Here is an 18,868-nt window from a genome sequence, read left to right as displayed (position 1 = left end):
CTTCGAAACAATTTTGAACTTATCCTTCTGATCACACTTTATATCCTATGAAAGTTTTTAAGTCGAAAAAATATGTTGACTCAAAATAGACGTTTAACTTGATCTCGAACGTTGACTCTTAGCGGAATAAAAATTCAACCTCTTTTCTCTTAGCTCGATCTCATTTTGACTTGATTTCGTGCAGTTTGAATCGATCTAGCTGACTTGAAAATAAAAACAGTATTTAAGATAAAAATAAAATAATCGGCAAGAAAAATGAATAAAATCCACGCATAGATCAAAGTATTTGAACGTATGAGTGAATGAATTATTCTGCTTGTTAAAAAGTAACATTTAATATACCTTTCGAAGTTTTGATTATTTTCAGATCAGGGGACTTCAGATTATGTATAACTAATTGAAAGAGTGTCTGCTACCATCTTTTTATGCCGCCACTTCAGTAGGAGATTATGTGACTAGATTGGGAGTGACAACCGCCACTCTTGATAGGTACATTATTTTTAAACGAGGCAGAATTTCGGTAAATACCACGCAAAAAATCTAAAATGTACATTATCCTGATTTCTTAGAAGTTATTAAATTTGCCACACTATCAATAAAAGTACTTCAAATTTTATACAGCTACCATAGGCGTAGCTAGGGGGGGTCCTGGGGGGGCTGCCCCCCAGAAAGACGGGATCCTCCATTATCCTCACCCTTCCCCCGCTCTCTTCACCACGAGAGGTGGTCCCATGGCCCCCCAGAGAAATTTCCTATCTACGCCCCTGACAGCTACATATTTAACAGTTTCCCAAAATTTTTGGGATCTTAAGGGGGACTCTGTCTAGAGTTAGGTATGTCGTTATTGAGGGGGGTCCGGGGTTGCGTTACGAAGCGTCACAAGAGAGAAAGGGGGTCAAAAATGACGAAAAAGTGCGTTACGCAATCTTCCGCTGCGCTGTTCAAATCAGTAACACTGAGAATGGAATTTCCTCCAGCCCAATATTTTTCGATTATTGTCATAAAAACTAGACATGTGCGCACAGGTAGAATGTGCTTACATTTCTACAGAATGTTGCATGGAAATAGCGCTGATAAAACGAGGGGAACAAGTGGTATCATTAGAGCGAGATCTATACCACATCTATACTATCAAGCCCCTTAATCCGTGTCCATGGAGACTTTAACGACTGTGTAGGAAGGTAGAGCGCGCCAGCGGGCCCGAGTCGGCCTGGTCGGCGTCCATCTCAATCATTCTTGAGTTATACGGCGTCGTTAGGGTTTTGTTAATTAATATCCATCCTATCGAGGTATTGGCTGCGTGGATACGACAGTCTCAACTCTCAACCTGGGTTCGGTCCACTCACGGTTGTTCACCTGTGTAGGGTCTGACCGATGTGTTTGTTCGACTGTCACCAGCAAAGAGTGACTTCTTTGAAATGAAAAAAAATTCGCGCTGGATGGAATACTGATGATTGGCTCACGATATTTTCCTAGAGGAATGCAAAATATACAATTTTTCTATTTGGTAAAGGGCGGGACAGTTGTTTCATCACCTCGTGCTACAATTTTTCCTATTTATTTTCAAGTACCGCTTAAGGACATTTCATAAACTTTTAACTTCAAATCTCACTTAATAACGACAAAACTTAATGGGCCACCAAGGTAGAAGAAATGAATGAAATTCTATCGATAGCATTAAGGATATAGTCCCTTCAAAAGTAAATTGGGCGAAAATCGTTTGATTATACGTATGGTGAGTGTGACCGCCCGTTCCGTTGTTTTTTTCTCATCCTTTTCTTGGCTCAAACTCTGCCTTTGAAATTACAAAGTAGAGCTTCCAACTCAAATTCATTGATAATCCTAGCGTCTGTTTATAAAATACGTGACGCTCAAAATCGGAATTTTCGGATCATCCTCTCGCAGCGAGTCCGTAACGCGAGTCTGTACTCTCCTTTAAAAAAATTGTGACATTTTGCCTCCTCCTTCCTCTCTCGTTTTGTGATGAATACTAGATAAAATATTTCCATATCGCGTCAATCTTTTGAAAAATCGGCGAGTTGAACCGATTTCAGCGTTACATGACGCAGCCTTGGGCTGGGCTTTCCTTCCCTCACCCCCCTCGCAAAGCGCTCGTAACGAAGGCTCAGATCCCTTTTAGTCCCTAGAACGTAACGTATCTTATGCACAGCCCTCAACCTTTTCACCTAATCGGTATCATCTTCCTCTGCGGTCTCTGCCTTCGCGGACGACGAATCGAAAAAACGCCTTCAAAATCCGATGATACCAATAATCATACTACACCGTGCTTGTTTAACTATGAAACGCAGCTACACACGTCAACGTTGGGATGGTTTATGAAATGATTTGGCGAGGAAGTCATTTGGGTGTGCCCAGGGTTTGTTACATGACCACCTATTAAAAGGTATGTATAAAGCTGGTAGTCCACCATATATGGTGACGTGACAGTGGCATTAGAGTTAAAATTTACTCAATGTTTGTTCCGACATATAGTGTGGTCTCTGGTTGAGCAGGAGTGCAGGACTCACATTATAACGATCTGATATTAGAAAAAGGAATGGAGAGGGATGAATATTTTCCTCAATTTTCACACAGTCAGTACCTCAATTGGACTTCATTTTGCAATTGAGAACTACAATTTCTCGCTCATCCCTAAAAACATTTATGTGCATGGGGGTGCTAGTGGTGCATGCGTTGTTTCTGAACTGAGCCAGAAATTGTCATTCTGAATTGCAAAAATATTACCCAATTTCTCCGGAGGCGCCTCAATTTTCCAAATTTTTCCGCGGGCTCTCAAGCCCTTCTTTGAAGCTGAGGGAACCCCATCAGACCCCCTTGGACCAATTGGTGCCTTTGGACCTTTGGTGGGATTTCTGCCTGTGGTACCCCGTTTCTCCAACAAAAAATGGTTCCCGCCTATAGGTGGATGACCTCCATCTCCACCCGATTCGAAAGGCCATATCAATAGACGTAGAAACGCGACGGGCGGGCAAATCTAATTTTTTTGCTACGATAGAATGACATATTATTAATTAAGTCAACGCATGATCGTGGCAGTCGAAGACAAAAGAAACTTGCAGCGTGGTCAGAGACTTATGAAAGCTTGTTAGGTATACTTTCACTTTCTGAGTCTCATCATTCAACAATAAAATTGACCCTAATGATAGCCACTGGACGCCCGCCATTTGCAGCCATCAGGAGCAGCTCTGCGTGGGTATTTGAGACGCACGAACTGAGACAAAGGGCTGAGACCGGACGCTGAGAAGAGGAGGGGAACATTTTAAGAACCAATAACAGACAGGAGGTCGCAAAAATTTGGCGTTCATCTCGTTGCAATTTCATTATACATGGGAACGCAGAACATCGTTGAACGTCATCGACTGGATATTTTAAGAGTGAAATTTATTCCAATACCGCATTCAAGTTAAGTTCATAGACCCTTGATTCGACAATTCCTCTCCTTTATTAAAGAGTATAATATTCGAAATGGACTTCAACAATTAAAAATAGTATATTCCCATGCATATTTTTCGATCAGGCTACAGAGCATCTCTTTTATGTCGCTACCACAAAAATCCCCTTTAGTGGCAAAACCCTGAAATCTCAAGAAATAATTAAAAAAATTAAATAAAATAAAAAATCCGGCGGCAGAGCGTTCCCAGGCGCCTGGATCCAGGACTCGAGAGTCCATTGCTGCATAGAAGGATCCGCGGGGGCGCGCCACTGAAAGTATGGAAGTCTATCGCCATTTAATTTGTTTACCTTAGTCCAAAGCCAGAGGTTTAGAGAAACCCTCCATTGCTATCTTGGCAATGATGGAAGCTTCTACTTTCGGGACTTCAACATACAACTGTTGATCTACACCCTGGGGGGATGGTTGACAACACGTTGAGTATGTCATTCTGCAAACATAATGAAGTTTGGTAAACTTGTTTCGCTCGTCACGTCACCCGAGGCTACGTGGTATCCACCTAGTAGGTAGGTCAACAGCCGACACAAGGGTGGAGGGCTGTAGCTGCGGCTGCCTTGTAATTGTCTATGATGCGGAAGTGTTGAGTCCGCGCACCTGTCGCCATTAGGTTATAGTGATGGGTCTCTCTTTGTCTCTGTCCAAAACTATAAGCGGTGCTGTCCGCTGTATCCATGAAAACTTAAAACTCGTGGACTCAGGGTCGGATTAGCTGAGATGCCGAAGTGCTGTACAGCACGCCACGTCTCCGGTCCCGTAGGCTTCTTGGACGGTTTTGTTTAAAAAAAAAAGAAAAAAAAAAAAAAAAAAAATCCAGATCCTCTGGGGATCCTTGGAGTCTTAAACGTTCAGCCCACTTTCAAACTGGGGCTCTCAAACTGGCACTAATTCTTCTATTTCTCAGCCATTTCTGCACGGAATTCCTTAAAAATTTCAAGATCTGATCTGCGATGTATCCCGAACACATCGGTTACCTTCAAGATCGTTGGGCCGACGTTCTTTGAAAGGCAACAGTCAACAGTTCCATCGATGAGCCTCTTTGAAGCCCCTAGTTTGAAGGTGGGCTGGACGCTTAATAGACAGATTTAGAGAGATCCTGAGCCTGGAATTTCAGACATCACTCGGCCTCTAAATTTCAGGATTTGGGGCTCCTAGTGACAAACATCCCAGTCCCTGGGCGTTAATCCGGCCCTGCGCCGACCAATCAGCTCGCGGCACACTTTTTCTGATTGAGATGGCAGTATCTCGCCCTATATGGGCACCGTACCTCCCTCCCCTTGGTGCATGACGCAATTTATGAACGGTGCCTGTGGGTGATTGCAGCGTTAGTTCCGCGAGCGGGGACCGGGATTTGCACGGCAACATGGTTTCGCGGCCGTAGCCAACGGTTGGTGTACGCTCGGATGGCTCCAGAGCGGAGCGGCGCAGCGGCACTCATCAAAGAGATCAGTCACGAACGCCTCGTCTCGACGACCGCCCAAGCGAGTCCGGATGCGATCCGCGCTGGCTCTGGAGCCGGAGCCCCCAGGGCAGAGATCCCAGGAGCTCCCGACCATCCCCATCCCTCCCGTCCCCGCTCCTGCCGCGCAGAGGAGGCGCCCGCCCCGGGTCCCCGCACGGGATTCGCCTTGGTATTTCATCACTGCGTTGACAAATCTACCCCCCCCCCCCCCGCACTACGCAGCCGCGATGCAAAACTGTGCCACCAGAGAGAATAGACTGATTTAATGGCTTTGCAACAAAATTTACAGGGATATTATTTCGTTGGGCTCAGGACGTTGCATCCATCTGCGATGGATCCACCCAGCCGTTAGGTTAGGTTAGATTAGGTTAGGTTAGGTTAGGTTAGGTTAGGTTAGGTTAGGTTAGGTTAGGTTAGGTTAGGGAGGTTAGATAAGGGTGGATGCATCGCTGAAGGATGCAAAGTCACGCACCCTATTTCGTTCTTCTCGTATCTACCCGCGAGGGAGTATAGAGAAGGGAGATTAAAAGGGGTCTTATATCTTTCAGGGCAAAAGAATTGCCCCTCTTCCCCTTCGATTCCTTGAACCTTGGTTTTAAAATGCCGATTTTTTCGGAGGCCATAATTGAGTTCCAGTGCTGAAATCTATGGGTGACATTCATTCACTATTAGTTTTGGTTCATGACAGTTGCCCATGTTAAGTAAATACGATGATAATTCCAAAAAAAATTGAGGGCCTATAGCTTAGTTTGCGGGGACACTGGAAGGAACGCTGCTAAGGAAAATGGTCTTCTTGTGGCCCATAGAACGCGGTATACTTTATTTTTTATGAGACTAGAGACTCCTTCCCGCTGTGCTAATCAGTTCTTCCTCTCGCGAAAAACTGTCACCTAGAGTGCTATTACGTCAGAAGTAGCCGTCGCCACGCTAAGAAGTATCTTTTCACAATGAAGGCGTTTCCTATTTGTTAAGACGCTCCATCCTCTATCAAGGAAGTATCTGAATCAACCGCATTTACTCACTATAATCTACGCCCTCCTGAACTGCTGGTTGAGTTTCTCAATGATGCAACTATTCGGCCTCCGCCGATGCACCGGGAAGTATCTTTCCTCAATGATGGCGTTTCAATGCGGCGTCAATTTTCTTCACAGAGTGATCTCAAGCAACCGTATCACTCGCTAATCTAAACCGCTGCATTGTTGATTGAGATTTGAAATGATGCAACTATCAGACCTCTGTCTTGTCTTTCTTGTCTCTCTTGTCTGGTCTTCAAATATACCTCTGGTTCGGAAGAGGTTCATCCTCACGCGATATATCCTGTAAAATGATGCAGTTTTTTTCGTTCGGTGGCTCTCATTTTTAAACGCCCGTGGATTATCCCATCAACGGCGCTTGCATAATTCCTGACGCTCTTTCGGCGAAGTTAGCGATCTGGACTAATCTATGGCGATTATTATAGCAATCCTAGGCTAATTTGCAAAATCTCGTTCTAGCTCTAGCTGAACGAGATTTTGTGCTAACCCTGATGACATTCATGCGTCATCATTGGGCGTAATTTTCCCTCAAAAATTTGTTCATCAATCATCATTAGGCGAAAAGTGCCGTTGACCCCCGAACTTAACGTTTGCATCACTCGATTACATTTCTTAGATTGTTAGTGCGAGGTCTCTTAGAAGTTTGTTTCTGCTCCATTTAAATCCGTTAAGAATATCGATTTTAGGCCTCGCCAAGAATCGATTGTTTTACATACAGTTAGATGAAATAAAAATACTGTTGCCAAGTTTCAAAAATCGCCACTGCCACGTCCGCTCGTGAAGCGTGGGACTCACTCTCTCGGCCCACAAGTCGAATCCATATACTGTCGAGCTAAAGAAGAACGTCGTAGGAACCTGCGAACGTTGCCAAATTTGCTCTGAGTAAAAAAACAACATTTTTGGGAAACTTACACTGAAGAAAATCATACCGGGCACGTGGAGGCCGTGCTAACGGACTGTACAGATATACCGTCCGTTCCGAGCTGAAAGGCTGAAAGTTCCGAGCGTAGCACCCGTTACTCCGGCTCCTAAACCCGGAGCAGTCAAAGCTCCAGCGCCCGGAACTTTTGATTCGGTCTTTGAGCCAGAGCGAAAGGTATTATGTCTACATAGCCTTCCACACTCGGAGTTTTTTTCAATGTGGGTACAAAGCGATGGTGAAACGATGGTGAAACGAGATACATGGTCTGGTAGACCATGTATCTCGTTTGCGGTCTTTAAAAATCTCTCCTCCCATTTTGATGTCTTAAGAGAGAACAAATAAATATCATTCCTGAAAATTTTGACAGAGGTTTCTTTGTGCAGAGAAGCAAATTTACGGAAGTTTTCAAGAACTTAAATTCATTAGTTTTCCATTTAAAAAATTAAGTATGACAGGAAGTCTACTACGTCGCAAACCGATATGCGTGGTCTGGTGGTTTCACTGTCAAAAAACTATCCTCCCAATTTTTTTGGAATCTTTTAATTTTACGTGTAAGAAAACTCCGGAGATAACTAAGTATTCGTAAATAGGAGGTCAGCCCCCTGGCTGCTACGCGGTCCAACCTGCGGGACGCTGCGCGCCACTAAATGCCCGCTTCGCAGGCCATTTTTAATTGGGATATTTCCCACTTACGGACTTTGAACTCCCCTTCTTCACCCTAACCCATCGACCGTCTTATTCCCCATCCTCATCCCGTCCATTGCGCAGTCTTAAAAATGATTGAATTAGGATAGAGCCCCTTTATACTGAGAGTCAAAACAACACCCCTCATGGAGTCACAAACAGGAATAAAGATTACAGAAATTGAACGTTTTTCGTAATCTTTGATCGATCCATTCTCGAATTCCTTTCTTCGTTCCTTCCCTCATTCCGTTTGTTCCTTGCCGAACCCGTAATTCCCCGGTCCATTCCAGATTATAATCTTTGCAATCGGTGAAACTGTAATCTTTATTCCGTTTGTGACACTGTGAAGGCCTAAAATACGGGAACCAATCAGAAATGGATTCACATTGTCTTGACTCTCAGTATAAAGGGACTCTATATTAGGATAGAGAGGATTTTCCTTGAATAACAATATTTTCTAGGGGGAGATTTGGCAACGTCCGAATGTTGATACGGCGTTTTTCCTCAGCATCGCAGCATAGCCGAGTCGCGTCGCGGCGGGCGTCCGTCGGCGTCGGCGACATTCTTCCTCGTCGGCGGGACATTCCCACAATTCCATCGGCAGCGCTTAATCGCCTCCTTCTCGGGGCTTCCGAGCTTTGCTGCCCTCAAATGCGGTGCTCGCGGCCCGGGTCCGCCCCGTGGGCCCGTGAGAGCACATCCCGCTTTATTTTTTCCCGATCATTTGACAATGCTGCAATGACACATGCTCGCGAGGCGGCGCGGCTCGGCTCGCAACCGTTCGCGCGATTTTCGAATTCCATCCACCTGACCGACCTACCCCCCTCCATCCCTCCCGCTCGCACTAAATCAACGCGTGATAATATAATTATTGGCCTCTTCGGCTCCCATTCCGAGGTTAGAATCAGAGATGGAAGTAGAGATAGGAGATCGAACGAAGGAGAGAAGCAGTGGCTTGGCGTGCTTTGCGATATACCGACTGATCTGCCATTTAAACCTATGGAAAAGGATCGATTATTAGGGTGTTCGTAGCGAACACCCTAATAATCGATTCTTTACCACAGCTTCAAATGGGGATACATCGATAGTCGATCATTCACGCCTCGCCACTGGAGAGAAGCGAGCTCAGTGGTGTCCCCATTTCATACGCAGGGCTCCTCCCCATAAATTAAGGTGAACCTGCCCATCATCGATGGACTCTCCTTATGGGAGGATTTTCTTAAGGTGTGCGGCAAAGGTAATTATCCTCCCTCTCTATCTCATTCCTCCCCCTCTCACTCTTACTACATATTTCGATACATTGTTATCATGCGCGTAGCTTTCACGGGGTCAGCGGGTCGATTATTGAAATCGATAAACAAAACTGTAGATAAATAAGACATGAGGAGTTCAGAGCGATCCTATTGGTTGAAATTGGTGGTTTTTATAGACTGAAGGTGTAAATGATGGACTAACTCTCGGGTCCCTCGTGGGTTGCCGTTAATTAGTCTATTACCTACGTCTTTCGTCCATTGTAACCACCCGCTTGCACCAATAGGATCCTTCTTATCCTTTTTGTCCTCTTCATCTTTTGCTCTGTCTATCAATTTCAATAATCAGCCCACAGGGGACTCAAGAGAAGTTGGACCTGAAAAATATGACCCTAAATTTCTTGACTATACGCAACGCTAAATAGTGAGAGTAAAGAGGCGAAAAATCTGATAAAGCACTTCTAGCTATGATGTTGGTTCATTCCGCCTCCTTTCAAACAATGAAGTGGAGTGGAGATTTTGAAACACCGCAACAGAGATACGCATTTTTGCAGTTTCACAGTTAACTTGGTCTCTCTCTGTTAGGCATGCTTCAATACTTGAAATATGGGCAGGGCCGGATTTACCTACTTGCCGCCTATGGGCCGCCTGTATTTTCCCGCCCCCTTCTAATTTGTTAAAAGAACGTGCCGGTGGGGGGGGGGGGGTGTATAAGACGTTCAGAACGAATAAAAGTTCACGGAAATTTACGCGAAAGTTAAGTTCCGTAAACCCATCCCTTTTCTGGACAAGGCCTTCCATTCATAACAATCAAACGAAAAAATTATGAAAGAACAAACATAAATGTGGTTTAATAATTATAACTTCTGTCGCTGCGCCGACCGCCCTGTGTTTGGCGCAATGCGTGAAGTATTCATGAAGTCTTGTCGGCGCTATGCGTATCACGTCGCGCCGACTGCTGCTGACCGCACTGTGTTTGACGCAGTGCGTGAAGTATTCAGGGAGTCTTGTAGGCGCTATGCGTTTCACGCCAACCGCTGCTGACCGCACTACGTTTGACGCAATGCGTGAAGTATTCGCGCAGTCTTGTAGGCGCTATGCGTTCCATACCGACCGCCGCGCCGAAGGCTTCTCTTTTTCATCTCAGTCCTCGTCATCATTACTCTCTGCGCCGCCCCGCTCAAGGTCAAACTGCGTGTTTGGTTTCTCTCTTAACTCGACTAATTAAAAGTGTTGTCTCTTGTATCACCGAAAGACGACAACATTATATGTTAAATATACTTTTATTCTCAGGAATTGAGGGATTTTGTCGCATTTTCTCGTTTGTAATTTATTTTCTGAATCCGATTTTTTCTTCTTTTTTTGATACCTACATTCAAAAAGATTGCAAAATTGGCCGCCCCCTACATTTTGCTGCCATGGGCCGCGGCTCATGTGGCCACCCCCTTAATCCGGCCATGAATATGGGCTGCTCATTTGAAATGGGTCAGTTGCGCAGGTCACTTAGTCGTGTTTTGATTTTTGATTCTTGTGGGTCAGCTAAAAAGAATAATATCTGTCCAAACAGCAACTTTCGACGTTCAATATTAACCGAGATATAGCCTCTTGAAAAGTAGAGGTTTTGACGTCATCCACCGCGGTGGTAACCCTTGAACCACACACCACAGTTTCTCGTTGAACAACCAGTGCAAATGTGCAAGCAAAGTGGAAGAAACCGAGGGTGTCATTACCGCGGTTGATGTCGTCAAAAACCCGACTTTTCAAAGGGCGATATTTCAGCCAATATTAAACAAGGACAGTTGCTGTCTGGACGGCTGTTATTATTTTTAGATAATCTACAAGAATTAAGCATCAAAACACAATTCTGTGACCAGCGCAACTTATCCATTGATACAATTTTCAAATTTGAATTGAAATTATAAGGCTTAAACTGTTCCATTTAAAGGGAATGCTAATCAAAAAAGAGGAAAGTTTACATCCTTTAAGAATTTATATTGCAAGCTGATATGCTGAATCGCTTGTTTATTAGTGACCTGCATTCTGAAAATCCGCTGCAGTCGTGGGGTAGACAGTGAGTGGATCTTTTTCTTACTTTTCTCTAGTATTGAGTCGTATATTGTTCTCCTCTTACCCCACGTCAAGTTCCCATCTTTGTGATGTCTTTTCGGCGCCCCTCTGACGTAGGGGCGTATGTCAATTTCTACGTGAGCCCTTTTTTACATTTAAATCGGCGCTTCCTAGGGCTCATGCGAAAATCAAGATACGCCCTTCCGTCAGAGAAGTGACGTTTTATTCGACCCCATCGGCAGGTGGTCACAGTGGGTTACCATCTTCTCTTTCATGCGGGAACAATCAGAGCTCCATGGAACATCTTCATCTCACCTCCATTTACAGTCCTCCGTTCGCAATCCAATCAAGTGTATACGCTCTTTTTGTGTCGACTCCCTCTTTCACTCAGTTGGTTAAGTTTTTTTAAAATAACATCCCGAAATAATCCTAAAACCAACATTTATTTGAACGGTTCCTCACTATTTGCTTTCGCAAGTGTTAAGATTTGATCGCAGGAGTTAGAGTTTGAGTCGTACAAGGAAAAGAAATTTTATGAGAAGTGATGGACATACTCTAAGCAAATTAAAACCATTAAAGCTTGGGTCGAGTGCTCAGTTTTTCCTTTCGCCTCTGGCGTGTCCAGAAATTTTTCATGGGCAGAGGCGGATCCTGCAGCAATTCGGCAATACCGGAGTCTCTCCATTTAAATCTATGGTGAATAATCGATTCTTGTCGAAGCACCTGGTCCCTACAAGAATCGATACATTTCCATAGGTTTAAATGGAGGAAAGACAATGTTGCTAATTTGCTGGATCCGCCAATGTTCAAAGGGGGAGAAAGGGAGTGGTCTACGGTCAAAAATTTCTCCCAAGGAGGGGCGGGGCGGGGGGACATCAGGTAGTAATTTATTTCGAAAAATCACGAAAGTTTGCGTTTTTTTAAGGAAATTTTTCGGCGAGGGGGGCTAGCGCTAGATCTCTGGACCCCCCCCTCCCCCTTTGGCTACGCCACTGCTTTCCGCACGTACGAACCTTTTAAATTGAAACACATATTATGGGTCGCTTTTCGAGCACTGATGATCAGCTATTTGTTGACTGCTCAAATGTAAACATTTCTCCGCCTCGCCTCCCAGCTTTTTCCAACTACATCTTTTACTTAATTAGTATTTCAATATTCAACGTCTTTTCAATGCTTTAATCATCATCATCATCATTAATATAAACTTCGAAGGATTCAGACTTTCAGCGATTCTACCTTTTTCTATTTCACTCGAGAGATTGCCAGATTGTGCGATAAATGTGAATATTTTACATGGATTTGGATTGGGAAAAGTGCTAAAAAAGCAACTTGCCTGGCAACAATAGAGTCCGGGAGGGACGAGAGGCTGCCTTCCTGGGAAAACCCATGATTTATTCGGAAATGTCATTAAAACAATTGATTCCGTTTGAAGCATCAATTGTGTACTAGGGGAAAGCTATTTTAAAATAATAATTGTAAATAGATATAGATGCTACAGAAAGGGAAAAAGGAAAGGGAAAGGAAATGAAATGAGGATATGATTACTAATATGCAATCAGAGAGAATAAAACAAAAACATCAGAGAAATTTATATGCGATGAAAGTATAAGAAAAAAACACGAGTGGGCTCATTGCGATTCGGAACTCGAACTATACTATCGTTGAGCAGTTTTTAGACCCCTACGGCACCGATAATCTTCTTAAGAGGTAAATATGAACTTTTGCTACTTCAGCAAGTCAAATCGCGGAAGGAGATCCATGGATTGTCTTTTTCCGTCACCCGATGGGACGATGTCCCAGTCAAATGCGTTTTTGAAGAAATGATCGATCTCCATCATCGCTTCATCTCCACACACCTATTCATGTGCAAATGATGGCACGCTCCGGCTGCAAGGTTCTGTGACGAAATCATTTATGCCTCCAGAAGTCCAGAGTCTCCAAAATGTATACATCTTAGTGATTAAATGTCCAATCACTGAGAAAACTGGCTCCCGGAGCGAGCCGAATGTCACTCGCGTAGCGAGTGATCGGGGGTCCAGGGGGCGCAGCCCCTTGGCTGGCCGCGACGGACGCGCAAAGCGCGTCCAGAACGGCTAGTATTATTATAAATTTCATGTTGGGAATGAGATTGAGACTAAAGCGCCGAAATGTCTCGCCCTACATTTTATTAAGCTCCTCGATATCTCCCCGGCCTATTGTGGCTTCGATTTTATTCATGTGTTTGACTGCTTATGGTTATAAAACGTACGGACGCACACACACTTAACCGCTACCATAACCTCACACAAAATGCATGATTTTGATATTTTTCTTTTCTTTTTCCCTGGAACTATCAGTTGAATGGCTGATAAGTAATAATTTAATTCTGATTAAGTATATACGGTCGTCAAATGCTTGCCTACTAAGTAAGCATGATATTCAACTCACATTTGTGTTCTGCCACGTGATTCCATTGAAATCAATCGGTTCATATTTAAGAAATTATTTGTAAGAGAAAATTTTAAGACGTAACATTCAGTTTTTGCACCGCCAGTGCTGATAATGGAGTGGCATTCTGTGTATTTCTAATTTTTTAAGAATAGTGGAAAGACCGTCGGTGTTATCATTTTCACCTTCAGAGTGGGAGGGGAAATTTTACAATGATAGCTCATATCCACCGGAAATGAGCGTCCTGTAATAATATCGCATTCAAAGTTGCATAGTGTTGTTATTCTCATATTTTTTCCTCGTATAATTTTGCAGACGGAAGTTTAAAGAGACGCCTGACACCTCTCACAAATTTTCGTGTATTTTCCAAAGAAAAAACACAATTTATGTAAATGAGATTACGCATGGTCTGGTCTGTTGGTTCGAACAAAGTTTAACGAAAAATATTAGTATACAGGGCCGGATTTTCCTACTTGCCGCCCATGGGCCGCCTGTATTTTGCCGCCCCTTCTCATTCGTTTTGAAACATCAATTAAAACCATCAAGTGAATGTGCCAGCGGGGGAGGGGTGCATAAGACGGTCACGGAACTTTGCGCGAAAGTCAAGTTTCGTAAACCTATCTCTAATGGACAAGGCCTTCCATTCATAAGAAATGAACGAAAAAAATTATGAAAGAACAAACACAAAATTTGGTTTAATGATTTTAACTTCCGCCGCCGCTTCGACCGCACCGTGTTTTGCGCAATGCGTAAAGTATTCGTGCAGTCTTGTAGGCGCTATCCGTTTCACGCTGACCACAATAACGAATAACCGCACTGTGTTTGATGCAATGCGTGAAGTATTCGTGTAGTCTTGTAGGCGCTAATATGTATTACATGCCGACTGCTGCGCCGAGGGCTTCTCTTTCTCATCTCAAGTCCTCGTCATCATTTTTCCGTAAGTCGCGCCGTTCCAGGCCAAATTGTGTGTTTGGTTCCTCTCTTAACTCGACTAATTAAAGGTGCTGTCTCTTGTATCACTGAAAGACGACAAAATTAGAAATTACTATACTCTCAGGAAATGAGAAATTTTGTAGCCTTTTCCCGTTTGTAATTTTTTTTTCTAGATCCGATTTTTTTTATACCTACATTCAAAAAAATTGCAAAATTTGCCGCCCCCTAGATTTGCCGCCATGGGCCGCGGCCCATGTCGCCACCCCCTTAATTCGGCCCTGTTAGTATGTGTTTTTCAGATAGATCACTACTCCGCGGCGGGTATGCTGACTATGTATCCAGCAAAATTAATGGCAAACTTTACGACTTCGTTTAATTAGAGCTCATGGAGCGATACATGATTGATGTGAGTCGGCCCTCGTCTTTAATCAAAAAGAAACGCAGAAAATTTTCCGCGGTTTTTGGTATAAATACGAGCTCTGTAACCGCTTTTCTGCGAAAGCAATGCATATTTGAATGTTATGACTTTGAAAAATGGCAACGTCGATTCCCTGCGGTTGTTGCCGTAATACCGTAACTCTGATAGCATTTTGCATTCAACGAAAGTTTGGTAGTGCTACCAGATGTCTGGTTATCTGCACACTACGGTATTTTAGAGTCAATAGTCAAGTAGAGTTATTATCACATAATTTACCATACTTCGCCAGCATAATTTGCCGTGCTTTTTCTTTCAATACACATCGAAAAATGAGAACAGAAGCACATAAGACGGTCTCATCTTTCGCATGTGTGCAACAATTCGTGCCTGAGAGGTTCCCTAATGGTGTAAACAAAGAATTGCTTGAACGACCCACCGACGGCTATGCGCCGCGGGTGAAGTGGTGAGTACCTGGACCGTTAAAACGCCTTCACATTCGTGCGTATGCAACACGGACATCCGTGAAGCTCAAATAGTTGCATCCAGGTGCTGTAATGAAATTCGTCCAGTGTTTGTTGGGTGCGATACTAAAAATTAAAGGCTCTTGGTTTACTTATCTTACGCTTTACCTTAATTCCAGCGTTGCCTACTGTGCCGATAAAGTTTACTATTATACAGACTTTTCGATGGTCATGGTACGCGACATGGTCAATTTTCCGAACTATGCTTTGGTTCTTCAAATGTATATATAGAACGTTGCCCTCCTGTAATAAATGCTGCAAATCCTAAACTTTCCGACTTGAGACGATGAACGTGACAGAGTCGCTTCCTGGACTCGTCGGGAAAAATTTTCCAAGCGCGCGTCCTACCAGTATTTGTTTTCGCGGAAGAGTTACAATGAAGTCCAGTCAGAACACCCAGTTAGGCAGGACCCACAGCTTGGATAAAAAAACGTCTTACGTTACTGACTGCTTCAGACTTCAGAGTCATCGAATTGGAGCACCAGCAGACCGGGTTCATAATTAGAAATCAATGCTAACGAAGCATTACAAGGAAGCCGGCTTTAAGTTCCAAACATAAAATCCCAGGTAAACATATTCAGTAGACTTGTGTGCTCGGTTATCTTGTGCACAGCAACTTTTCGAGACCACACAATTAACAAATGTTGTTACGTTGCAATTATAGATCATGTTTTCTCCAGCTTCAATCGTGATCACTTATTGCGCAAAGACACCCTGTTTTCACCACCTCATTTGCGCTTTCAAAATCTGCGCATTTTGGAGCTTATAGCGCTTTTGAAATTTTACCAACCTGATTTGCAACAGGATTTAGCTAGGTGGAAAAGATTCGATACTTCTGGATATAATGGACGTAACTAGGAGGTGTGCCGTGCGTTACAGAATTCTCACCAAAAAAAAGTCCCGCTTGTTTTGATAATCTAACATATTTTTTGATAAAAAAGTAATATCGGATACCAGATATTTTCTCATCAGTTGATCGCATGCTCAATTGGTTGAGGAATTATCTCTCCATGAATGAGGTGTTTTCAGTGAATTTTATTAGAAGATAAGTCTAACTCATAAACTGAATTACCTACTCAACAGGAAATCAGTCCCAAGACTGTGAAAATAAGGACCTTTATTGCTACCGAATTCTTCGGAAGACAGGACGAAAAAACATGAGATTTAACAAGCAATGGCTGAAATGCTTAAGAGTTTCATTGAGGAAGGAGAAAAAAACACGCGAAAATGCAGTTTTCAACCGGAAATATTTCTGTGCGGATAGCTCTTTTAAAAAATTATAATAATTTCCACAAAATTCAAATAATTTTAATTAAAACTGTCACCAAAGTATACGAGACGCGGGTAATGATGCGATAATTTAGACAATGAGAGCAGGTTATCGTATGAATAAAAAAGTTAAATAATTGTATCCCATACCTAGGTTACCTAAATTTATCGGTTCAATGACCGCATGTGGGTTTTTTTTAACTGATAATCAACCTTTCACATTATTGAATACATGTGTTTTCATTGATAACTGATTACTTATATTGAAAATGCTACACCTGATTCATTTTCATCCAATGTTCTATCGTTCTTCCTTCACTACAATTCAAACAGACAATACAATACAAACTCGATAAACTAATAAACTCAGTTAATTTAAAAAAAAAAAAATTAAAAAAAAAAATTTCAGTTTATTATCAGACAACCTATGTAGGGTCATTTCTATACTATTCCAGCTTAGAAATGTTTCGATAAGTGCTCGCGACTTTCTTTCATATCAAAATCAGCGCGTTTCTGCTCAGAGGAACCTGCCAGAGAAATATGCGGCTTTTAGCAGATTTCTTGAGGAAATACAATATTGCGAAGGAATTTCATCTTCAAACACTTATGAGTCACTGAAGCACATGCATGCCGTTATGAGAAGCACATCTGCGGAACTGTCAGCAGTACCTAGTCATGATATGTCACCTACAAAAATCTGCTCATGTGGGAAAATAATGTTTCGGACTATCACTGGGTGGTCTCTACAGTGATAAGAAATTATGCCAAATCTATGCAGTTCCCGCGATTAACAACAGCCAAGCAGACAAGCGACGAGGACAGAAGATGCTGCAGAATATTTTTAAACAGCCCGTGCGCTCTTGACTAATGATCCGTCACGTGGGTGGTCTTAATTGATAAGAGATCTCGTGAAAGCTTAAAAAGACATTCGACCTTTCATACAAAACTTAGATATTGAAAAAAGAGGATAGGATGTACACAGATTTGTTTAGATATTACGGTGTGATGATCAGTTACGTGAAAAATGATTTCTACCAAAAAAACAGCTTTCGGACAATTTTTTTCCCCCAGCAGATATCTTTATCTACTGGAAACTGGTAACCTGGACGGGTATTCCCAATAATATGAGAGGAATTTAGGAGAGAAAATATTGAAGGCTATTGTAATTTCCAAATTGCAAATCGTCTCAAAATATATAGAACACGTGATATGAGGGGGAAAATACATGGTGATAAAGGTTTAGAAATTAGTGCTAATACGAGAGGAAAAATGAAAAAATCTCACATCGGACTCGAGGAGATTCTGGCATTTGTAGGGTTTGAAGGTAAGTAATCCTGCAGTTTTCCAAACCATATTAAGGTTATCACTACACAAGCACACACGAACACGCGCACGCGATTAACTGAAGCGCACGTCACATTTTTGACACATTGAGTCATAAATACATCCAACCCGGGCCATCGTAACAACTAAACTGAATGTAAGCCAAACAGTTGTTTTGAATGAGCCTATGATGAGGGCTCACCCGGCCGCCTTCCCCCCCAGTCGACCCCTACCCGTCCCCTTCCCCCGCCGCCGGGCCGCCGCCTGGGAGCCAGGCCACACTCATGGCATGGCACGCAATTCGTTTTGGGATTCGGGCTGATTGACTGATCTCCCGAGCGGAGAGACAAGATCCAAGGCACCCCCCCTCCCCCCCCCCCCCCGGGGCGCGCCGTGGAACGGCGGTCCCGTCCTCAACGTAAGAGGGGGAACCTCTGCGGCACGCTCGCGCTGGAGGGGGTGTTCATTTCGGTGCCTTCCCCCCTTTCCCCCCGCGCCCCACTTCCTCCACAAATCGAAACCTCCCTTCTCTGGACGTCGAGTCCGGACGACCTTCGAAATTATCTGGAGTGAAATGAATACTGAATACTGATCGTAGCAGCTTAAAGTAACACAACGTTGAGCATTGCGCACGTGAGGGATACCAGTGTCTCTCCGCTCCTCTTCACCCCCCCCCCCCCCCCAGGTCTCATCATCCTCCCCCCTCTCCTCCCTTATTCCACCTTAATTGTCGACACACGAGCGCGAAATAGTCATACGATCGTGTTTACATTGTCGGCATTGTTTGGAGACATGGCGTGATCTCTGACGAGCCAAACAATTTGCTGTCTCGGTTACTCTGCGGAAGTGGTACCCCTGACATCGGTCATTTTCGCTATAAGCCATTAAGTCATTCATTCCTTATTTAGCTCCTACTTTTCATCAAGGTTTTTCGCAACGAGATGAAATAGATTTTCAGGCAACCTATACTCGGAGAAAAAATTTCTGTTGAATCGATAGAAATTCCGATCAGGAAATAACGCCCGAGAATTCACGTAAAGTCAGCGGGAAATCTCTTTGCCTCTTGCGGTATTTCTATCGTTTGAAAGA

At 43.4% G+C, this 18,868-nt stretch overlaps 1 protein-coding gene across 1 annotated transcript in view; it reads right to left on the bottom strand.

Annotated features, from left to right (window-relative positions):
- The window catches only part of ptc (protein patched), a 96,035-nt gene extending 78,101 nt beyond the window's left edge, over positions 1-17,934 (bottom strand). The window contains exon 1 of the mRNA XM_019046959.2: positions 17,741-17,934. Coding sequence (XP_018902504.1) covers positions 17,741-17,809 — 69 coding nt within the window. The 5' untranslated portion in view covers positions 17,810-17,934. The remainder of the gene's footprint in view (positions 1-17,740) is intronic.
- Positions 17,935-18,868: the final 934 nt, after the last annotated feature.

This window comes from Bemisia tabaci, chromosome 1 (genome assembly GCF_918797505.1).
Source record: "Bemisia tabaci chromosome 1, PGI_BMITA_v3".
Taxonomy (NCBI): Eukaryota; Metazoa; Arthropoda; class Insecta; order Hemiptera; family Aleyrodidae; genus Bemisia; species Bemisia tabaci.
The sequence above is the reverse complement of the archived record's forward strand: the minus strand, read 5'-3'. Positions and strand labels throughout refer to the sequence as shown.